We start from the raw sequence: 10,682 nt of genomic DNA, 5'->3' as shown, positions 1-10,682 counted from the left end.
GGGTAGATTCTGTGCCAGATTTGATCAATTGAGCCTATTTATTCAACTACTTAATAAAAAAAAGGCAATTGAGTCAAACATCAGTGAGAAAACTATTTGTTGCAGCTTATTGTTGCTGCTTTGCTTCTGTTCCTCTATGTTGCAATCAGAATTAGATCTGTACTTTTCTCAACACACTGTTCAGGTCAAGATAAAATGTCAAGTGATACAGTATTATGTAGATAGAATACGTTATGTGTGTACGTTAATAGTTTCCAGCGGTCTGCCTTGCCCTCAAAATGTGAAAATGAATTATTCATGCGGTCGAACTACACTTGAAACGCTGACAGCCTAAAAAAAAACTACACAACCCAGAGGGCTCTGCGCGTCACACGTCTTTCTGCTGATTGGTCGACTCGTGGTCCAATCGTTTGGCGGAGACGTGTCTCGCAGTCAGAGCATCTTTCCGTCATGGCGTCTGTTTGGGCTAAATCCTTCGCTAACCTGTCTGTCCCGACTCTTTTCTTCCTCCTATTGATATGTCTGCCACCCGGAGGAGGCCAAAAGAAGAAGGAGGTAACGCTTCAGCCGTTTTTAATGCAATTTTCGGCGAATATTATCGTGTCTAATGAAAGGGGTGTGCAGGTTGAAACTGCCGGTGTGTCTGTGAAGCTAGTCAGGGTTAGTTAGAAAAGACAGGAAGTTAGTCAGGGCTAAGCTCGGGTCGTGTGGTCTTTGGAGGATAATCATTGCTACTCGTATGATGTACGTAATAGAAACACTACTTACAAGTTGTTATTTATGTTTTGCGGTGGTGCTTTTCTCACTTTCCCCGTATGACAAACGTAAACAAAGGCTCAGACACAGCGAGCTAACTAACGTTAGCTAATACAGGCCTACTGTACGTTACCTCCAGTCTAACGTTACTGTAAAATGTCCACAGCAACTTATCCAGTGTGTACATAAATATTCTTACACTGCTATGAGATTAGCCTCACTGCTTTGAGACTTGCATCACTGTCGTCAATATGTATTTTATTTTGATAATCGTGAATACAGGAAGTGTTTTACTTTTTTTTTTTTTAGCTTTATTGTGTCGTTAGACGATGCTGACGAGAATGTCACAATAATAATAACCACAGCTCTGTGGCTGCTAGCTGCATATAGGGTTTTGTGCAGCTCCAGATTAGCCGCATGCCACTTCTGCTGTGTCAGTGTAAAATTAGAGTGAATGTGGTTATTTCATTTAGATCATCAAAGATCTGTTGAGCTACACGGAGAGTGAAGAGGAAGCTGATTGGCTTGCTCGCTCAATCTTTGTCAGTGAACGGAAATGGTTTGTTAATCTACTTAAATCAAGTGGGATGACTTAATATTATGGACATTTTAGTAATGCAATACCCCTTTTACTCTTCTTTTATTCTTCCACATCTGACGTATTAATAGATCAAGTACTATTGTACAATATTTGTTTGGGTGGGAAAGTGTGATCAGGAGATCTCTGCCGCCTGTCTAATTTCACCACACTTGCATAGCTGCTGTCTCATTTAACAACTTACTTACAAAGTTCTACATGTGACACATTATGATCATTTGAATGGGTTATCATTTTTATGGGACAAACTATGGTAAAATACCAAGTCAGAGTCTAAAAGTCAAAATGTTGACTTTTTATCTCATAATTTTGACTTTATACTTTGGACCTTTAACTTTCCATTTCAGAATTTGACTTACCATTAGTATTATTTTTACAACATTACAAACTTTACAAACTCTTATGAGTTTTTTGTGTTGACCTACCATACTTTTTAATAGTTCCACATAGGAAATGAAAATCTGTGCATGCTGAACATGTTTAGTTTTGCAGATAAGTAAACAATTTTTCAAATGACAGCCAACAATTTCAATTTCAGGCTGTTTATTTGTTGCCATTTAAATAAACATTATGTAAAACTGAGAAGGCTCTCTGTAACATTACAGAGAGCGGTGGCCACTGGGGCTGCTATTGGATATTAAATATGTTATTTTCACATAGTCAAAAGAGATAAGAAATGTGTGTCCACACTGTTGGACACCTATCCTGCATTATTTGTGACAGTACTGTTAGCGGAATGGCACCCCTCTGTGTTCAGCTGGATCTCAAATCATCAATGTTTAGAGGTTAGCCTTTGAAAATCTTGTTTTGGACCATGTACTTTGTAAAAGGGAGCTGATGTAACTATACTGTTGAATTACATCGTCAGCACTTTTTTATCAGCCAACTTTGCATATGAATAGAAAATGGATTGAATTGACAAATTGTGGCATGAATAAATAAAGCATAAATAATAGTAATGTGTAGACAAATGCATGGCAGATGAACAAATATTTGAATGAATGATTAAAGAATTGAATATGCAAATCAGTGGATGAACAAAGAGCTGACTGAGTGGAAGTGATGAATAAATGGACAGATTAACCACTGGATGGAAAAGCATTTGAATGATGAAGGGAATGACTGCATAATTGAGACATAATTGAACTTGTAGTTTACTGTTGATGGCGTGCAAGGTGTATGTGTAATTAATGTACCATTATTATAATCATTATTTTACATCTTGTCATTTTAATATTTATGGGATGAACAGTAACTTCACCCTCCACCTTCAATCTCCAAATCAGTTTCATTGATTGGACGCAGTCATATACTGCCAAGACTTCCACATGTCATGGATCAAAGCATCTGCCAAATGACTAAATGTAAATATCATGAAAAACTTGAAATTTGTTACTAATGGAAAGTGAAAAAAATATTTTAAATAGTATAACATTATCTCATGCTGAAAAATGACTTTGACATTACCTCTATTTTCCTCTTCCTCCTTGAAAGGACTGACTATAATTTTTTAAAATGTATGTAATTGATATGGATAAGAATAATACAGTGATCTATGCACGATGAATACTCTCTTAAATTCCTATTTTAACGTTTTTTACCCAGGAATAGTGTCCTGACATCGGTGCTTATTTTCAGCAATGCCTTGCTTCACATTCAGAAAAGTACACAAGGGAACTGCCCATTATAGCCACAGTCTGCTGTTAGGGAACAAGCAGCTCAAGGACACCTCTACATTATCTCCTGAGTGACACAAAAAGCATTTCTGTCACTTACCTAGCTAATATTAGTTTGCTTCTCTGACATTAAGGTACCTGTTTAGAAAACCTTATTTTTTAAATCTTATTAAGTTTATTGTGAGTATTTTGTCTGCCAGCATTTAACTTTGGTCCATCCTGTCTGAATGACCTGACTCTGTACCAAGTATTAGGCAGGCACAAGCGTGCACACACAAATATGTTTCAGTGAGTCACAGGAGAGATATTGAAGGCTTATAATGTACTTTCCCAGTTGCCAGCCTGGGGCCATGGCAGATGAGGTGGAGGAAGAACTTATTTAGCTGGAAATGGACATAACGGTGAAGCAGCATTTTGTCTTGCCCAGGGCACTGTATGCTTTAACTCTAAACATGTGCTAAAAATGATAAATAATGCTGGCCCTAAACATGTTTGTTAAATTAATGTTTAAGCCCTAAGTTAGTTTTCAAAGCTTTGTTTGCCCTTTTTGTGTTCCTTCTCTCTGCTTCGCTTGCTACTAAATTATAATGGTTAGCATACAGTAGTACAGTAAATTATAATGTTATGATTGCTAAAGGGTTTTCTAATCAGTTATCTTTTTAAATGAAAAAACTTTCATTAGCAAACACAACATGCAATTGGAAGACAGTACAAATGTTAGCTAAAGATAGGCCTCAGTGCATGTATGTAAACATTCCTTACAAAACTGCTGTTTCCAGTTACAATAGTAGTATTAACATGTCTACACTGTAGTTATCATTGACCTTTGACTTGTAATGTTGGAACTGTTTTTTAACATTTGTATAATCTTTTTTACTTTAATATTATTATCATAGATGGGAGCCTAACAGTTTATTTCTCACACCTTTTTGGAAGCATATTTTAATACTTTTGTCAAGCAAAGAGTTAATAGTCTAAATATACTACATTACTACAACTATTATTTGATGTTCACTAAAATCTAATAGGATCAAAACACTGCTGGGATTCTAATGAAATTTTACAAAGGTGTAAAGTTGTAACACTAAAAACCTTCTACATCACGAATAAGCAAGGAAAGGTTTCACTACGGTTCAGGGTCACAGGCTTTCAGACTTTTCTCTGTGAAATCAGAAACAAAGGGAAGAAAAAGAACAGCACTGTTGACATGTTGGTCCTTTAACTAACAGTTAAACATCCTTCTTTAAATAACCTCTCATGTTGTGTACAAGTTGACTTACAGTAGAGTTCAGGTGAGAGTGGGTACTGCAGCAAAGTTTATTTTTTATGAAAGCACTTAAAATGTTCCTTTTCTTCTTTTAGAGCCAATCTGCATGTGTCTATGGGTGGGTGGAGGATAAAGATAAAATGAAGTCTTAAAGAGGAAAATGAGATGTTAAGGAGAAAGTTAAGAATCAAGACACATGGTGAGAAAGAAATAAATTAAAGAAAAGACGTTAGGGCAGCAGTGCTGGACCCCATCCTTCTTAAATCTTGCTATATGCCCCTAAGGGAGAGGAAGAAATAGTAAATGAGAGAGAGAGAGAATATTTATATCCCTTCAATACTTCCTCGTTCATCACCCTCTGCTAGATATTATATCTAGCCTATGTTGTGTTTCTGTCTTAAGGCTGACGACAGCACAAAGAAAGAACCAATGTAAGCACTTCCTGTACTAGGTATATAGAGTCAGGGGAGGTAAAGATAGGAAAAAAAGTCCAGAGCAGGGAGTCTGAGGCAAAGAGAATTATATATCTAGAGAGTTATACATCTATGGAGAGATAGAGATTGCAAACTAGTGGGCTTGCTACTGCAGCCGGGGACCAGTCTAATAAGTGGATCGGAATAATAAGAGCTTGCTACCTCTGCACACAGAGGTGCAATAAACTACAGATAGGCCCTTCAGGGCATAACCCAAGCCACTTGCTGAATTTAGACTGAAGCTGGACATTGTGTAAGCACTATTGACTCTTGGTTCTGTGTCTGACCTGTTCATGTTAAAATAAACTATAGTGTAGTGTTTATGCATTCTGCATTGTACCTTCCTGCTCCATTTTATAGTACAGTTAAGTTTCTATAAACATAACTTTTTGGCTCAGATTCACTCAATTAATGCATAATTATGTATGAGCTTATGTTTAAATGCATACGTTGTGCAAGAGTGACATTATAAGTAGACACTGGCATAGTAGAAATACCACCATACACACAAGTTCACACTTTTCAATACTGTATGAAATACTATCTGGCTCTGGCACTCTGGTTTGTGCTGGGTGGGTGGCTGTCCTCAACTAAGAAAGATAATGGCTAAGTAAAATTTAACCAGCTGTCTTCACCTGTGCAGGTTTTTACCTATAGCATATTATTTGAAAGTAAATAACAGTGCTATTTTCAACACCACTTCTTTTCTTGTATGTCGATGTACATTTTGTAAGAAAACATGCATCTTGATTATCACGTAGATATACTCTTGTCATGGAGTCTTGAATTCAGCTTACTAATACATATGTGTGGTGTAGGTGCAGGTATTTGCTACTCAGCTCTATACACATTTCTTTACCTTGTTCGAGGGAGCATATGAAATGCCACACAGCAAAGATCCAGGATTTTAATCTGGGACATCGTGGTATAGTATGTGTAGTATACCACAGGGCACAGTCAACATTGACACCACACTGGAATACAGTATTTAGGATGGATTAACATGATAATTGAGTAAGAGCATAACGTTAACATTGAAATTTCATGCCAGTACACCCATTTAAGGCAAATGCATTTTGATTCTTAGTTATTTGTAATTCCTACCTGTATACTTGCTCCTATTGAGTTGGCAGATGGTGTCCTACAAAATCTCCTTCCAGACCTGGATCAGGACAGTGAGTGTTGGATGCACTGATACCTAATATCCCTTAGGTGCTCCATTGGATTTAGGCCAGGGGAACATGACAGCCAGTCAGTGGAATATATGCTTTCTTCATCCAGGAACTGTCCTAAACACTGACCATATAAGGCTGGGCATTGTCCTGCATGAAGGGGAACCCAGGTCCCACTGTGTCAGCGTAAGCTCTGACAGTCGCTGTGAGGATCATCCTGATACCTCACAGCAGTTTGGGTACCTTTGGCTATGACATGGAGGTGTGTGTGGCCATCTGGGGATTTGCCTCTCCAGAACATTACTCATCCATCACCAAACTGGTCATACTCCATGATGTAACAGGCAGGATATTGTTCACAAAATCATCTCCAGACTCTTTCACTCCTGTCACATGTTCTCAGTGTGAATCTGCTCTCATTTGTGAAGAAAATGGAGTGCCAGTGGCAGACCCGCAGATTCTGGTAGTCTCTTGTGGATGACAGTTATGCTGCATAGTACTGGGCTGTGAGCACAGGTCATGTTAGAAGCTGTTGGGCCAACCCTCCATGCCATCCTCATGGTGTCTATTTCTGTCAGCTTGGACAGGAACATGCACACAAGTGTCCTCCTTAAGGCCGTTCTATAGGGATCTCACAGGTTTAATTCACTTGGTGTTAAGTCATCATAGTATAACACCAAGTGAGTTAAACCTCATTAATCTCATGTCAATTGTGATAATTTAGTCAATATAGTTATTACAGTTTATAGTAGCAGTAGTTCCAATGCATGATCACTGAACTACTGATCTCCAGTATTAGCAAATGGAGTTCAGGCATACTTCGGTGTGGTATCTATTTAGCAGCCACACTCTATAAATAAGAGCCAGTTTTCCTGCTGTGTTGGAAACATGGATTTTATTTTCAATCTTGTCCCCATGCTGCGTAGGTGCTGTGTCACTGTGTGTAGTTATGATAAACTAAGTTGTTTAGTGTTTGTTCCTGCATATGTGCAAACGTGTGCATTAGTTACAATCATTTGTCTAATGCCAGACACCATACTGAGTTTGATTTAGATTTAGTGTTGCCAAAAAGCACTAATTGGTTTTGTTTTTACTCTTATGTCTGCTGTACTACAGCCATTTCCACGTCTCACTAAGATGACAAATTCTTCTGTTGTTGATTCTTTTTCTCTTTTTACTCTTCTATTTTTTTTTTGCTCCTCCTTTATTTGAGCCTTATTTTTGACTTGAGTCTCTTGTTAATCAGATATTTCCTTTGGTTGGTCATTGCTTTCCTTCAAACTAAATATGAATATTTTAGGCTTCAAGAGAGATGAATATTTTCTCCAACTCTCTTTCCCTTGTGTGTTGCCGATACAGCCCAACTGCAGCTAAAAAGCAGCCATAACGGCACCATATGTTGTGCACTGAAATGTTTCAATGTTCTCCCAGTGAATTTAGGGGTGATTTGTTTGGATCTCGCTCATTAGCCATAGTCATCTGAATTATTGATGCAGTAGTGTCAGGCCTGCTTTCCCAATGACTGATGGCCTGTGTTCCCAAGTCATTTTCCTCCTCTGTTATTCCTTCCTCTTCTCCTCTCGCCTCCCCTCTTTCCAACATAACTAATTTTCTGAGTGGCAAAAGAATTTCCCTCTCTTACTCTCAATCCCCTTATCCACCCCTTTACCCTCCCATGCCACCTTCCTTTATTTTTTCCTTCTGTCAGGCTTCACTGTACACCTCTTTGACATTTCTGTAATTATGTGGTGTTGTTAAATTATCTGTTTTCTTTTACCACATTCTGTAGTTTTGTCTTTCATCGGGTCCTCCCCTTGTCCTCTGCTTTCTTCTTCCCTCCCTTTGTCCCTCCCTCCTCGCTCTATTGCCATTTTCCTGACATTTTTGAGGCTAATTTCTTGGCCAGCCTCGTCAAATCTGAAAGGAGTGCAGGGCGTTTCTTTGTTGTTGTGAACATTAATTCCACAGTGCCATTCATCAGAGGTGGAGGAACGTGCTCCTTCTGAAATGTCTTTCTCTCTTTTACTTAGTTTGCTATTGAGTCAATTATTTACTGAATCAGGTAGTAATTTACTTCCTCAGTAAAGTCTCCAGTCATTTGCACTGTAAGTCATTCAATCACTAACTTACTCGTCCACCATTCAGTCAGTCAGTCATTTACCTTGACCATAACCCTGAATATCACTTGATTAGATACAGTGGTTAAGTGAAATTCAACCAGTCTCTGTGCAGATTTTGGTGAGGTTTTGATCTATGGCATATTATTGATGATTTGCAAGTATATAACAGTGTCATTTTCAACACCACTTCTACCAATTCAGCATACTACAATGCTTATGTGTGGTGTATGTGCAGGAATTTGCTATTCAGCTCTATACACAATTTCTTACCTTGTCAGGAAACACAGGAAGATAAGAGATGCCACACAGCAAAGATCCAGGATGTAAATCTGGGAGATTATGATATGGTATGTGTAGTATACCACAGGGCACAGCGCTGCCCCTTGATTAATGAGGCACCTATTTCAGTCAACATGTCAAAGTAATGTTAAAGACTCTAGTAAGAGTAAAGAATAAAATAAAGAGTAGAGTGAAGACTCTTAAGTTCTAGTATGTGGCTGTCTTCACTTATAAAAAGATATTGGTGACTCAGTAGCCAACTTTCATTGAGTTAGTCTGTGAAACACTACATTAATATTTTTCCAATAGTGCCCAATAAATATCGAATAGCATTTTAGCCTGAAATGCATACCCCTAATTTCGGTTGTTTATTGTTCCTACAGATACAGTAGTACAATACTAACAATATAAAAGGAAAAAAATATATATGGAAAGAGACTGATTATCTACAGCACAAGAAACAAGCATAATATTTATGCAAGCTAAGGTTTTCAAGTAGTAAAATGTAAAATTGTTGGTTCTCTAGTAAATGCTGCTCCACATTTTAATGTACGTTAATGTTATCCTTCAGTTTTGTAAGCCATGTCTCCAATCAGTGTTTTTATCATTGCTTTGAACCTGTCATATGCTATGCATAGTGAATTGCACTGCATCCATAATGTTGCTCCAACAAATGCATCTTTAAGTGATTCCTTTGGCTACACTGTGCTTCACATCCGACCATTTTTGGTCTTCCAACATGTTTTCTATTGATGTGATAGAGTAAGATGATAGTGTTATTACTACTGAAGTATTCTAGCTGTTGATTCAGCTGCAGTATGTGCCAGTAAGGTGGTATATAGACAAATCATAGCGAATGAGATATTACAACCCAACAATCTATCCCATCTCAGTTGTACAGCCCATGTGATGTGGCCATGGCCATGGGTATGGGTAAGTCCACAAGTTAGTGACTGAATTGCTTATTTTCTTCTGTCTGACTTACCAAATCATGCTACAACCCCAATGTTGGTTACTGGAGAGTGTAACTGCTAATGACTGCCCTACCTGTTCTATGATTATTATAGGAATTATTATTATCCCCACCTTTCTTCATCACTGTTTATCTCCATAGGGAATTACAGTCACTCTCTTTCCTAACTCCCTCTGACTTTATCTTTCTCTTCTTTGTCACTTCTTTTCTTTTCTCATGTCATTATGCATTTTCCTTCTTTATCCCTAAATTTTCCTCACTTATCTTCCATGTCTATGTCTATGTCTACGCCATCCCTCCTTTGCTCCCAACAACAGTGACAGGCCTTGCTGTATAGCTGATATGAGGTGGCATATTATCCCACTATGTGTGTGCGTGTCTGTCTGAGAATGTGTGTTTACGTGTTTGTCTGGCTTGTGGCTGATAAGACATCACAGACTTATCCTCCCAGGCAGACCTGTGTCGCCATGATGGTTCACAGGCCACACACACATTGGCATACCTACACACAGAAACACACAAGTGAACACGTTAACACATGAGCACTTACATAGTTTTGACTGTGAACTGGCCTGTAAGATTGAAAGACTAATAGTGGCACTTTTCTTAAAGCTGTGTATTCTAGCTGTGTGCATGTGTGTTTCACAGTGTGCATGCACGTCTCCTGTCACAGATATCTGATGATTCTCTTTTATTAAACCCTTAGTCTTTGAGATTCACAGAAAGAAAGCCTGTTAACACTGTGCATGGGGCTAAAGACTGTGTGTGTGTGTGTGTGCACATGTTCTTTTGTATTTCTCTGTATGGTGAAGAGGCTGTTATAAAATTGCCTTATTGAAAGCACTTGTCATGAGAAAGTAACTACAGATGAGAATTAGGAGGAAGAGGGGGGGGGAAAGTGAGATTTCTTTCATATTACCTTGTTTGACCTGAGGATAGTGTTCTTGTGGCTGTAGTAAATCCTTGTCAGGTAAAGCTACACCTAGACATGATCAAACTTGTTATGAATTATTGAATTATGTTAACATAGCCTTTTGAAAGCATTTAGTTGTCCAGGGAATGTCAAGTAATCACTACGGCATGTCTAGCTCTTCTCCTGCTTGTCATCTGCTCAAACCTCACACCTGGGAGACTGTGAAGCAGTGTAATAGATGGAACTGGTAGAAAGTGTGGTGCAGGGGGCGGGGCTGCAATCTTTAACCTCTAGGCTAGGCGGTGGTTATTAGGGTAGAAAAATACATGTGAAAGTCAAAGTCCTGAGAGAAAAAGTTAGAGAAGTGCTCATCCTTCTCCACTTGGAAATGTATTAGTAATTACAGTTCTGTCTAAGTTTGCTTGTCTAACTGACAGGTTATTTATGGCCCCCAG

At 38.4% G+C, this 10,682-nt stretch overlaps 1 protein-coding gene across 1 annotated transcript in view; it reads left to right on the top strand.

The window, feature by feature from the left end:
• Positions 1-420: 420 nt before the first annotated feature.
• Positions 421-10,682, top strand: part of tusc3 (tumor suppressor candidate 3) — a 61,580-nt gene continuing 51,318 nt past the window's right edge. Inside the window, exon 1 of the mRNA XM_026360549.1 lies at positions 421-555. Within this exon, the coding sequence (XP_026216334.1) occupies positions 451-555 (105 nt within the window). The 5' untranslated portion in view covers positions 421-450. The remainder of the gene's footprint in view (positions 556-10,682) is intronic.

The sequence above is a fragment of the Anabas testudineus genome, chromosome 1 (genome assembly GCF_900324465.2).
Source record: "Anabas testudineus chromosome 1, fAnaTes1.2, whole genome shotgun sequence".
NCBI lineage: Eukaryota > Metazoa > Chordata > Actinopteri > Anabantiformes > Anabantidae > Anabas > Anabas testudineus.
The sequence above is the reverse complement of the archived record's forward strand: the minus strand, read 5'-3'. Positions and strand labels throughout refer to the sequence as shown.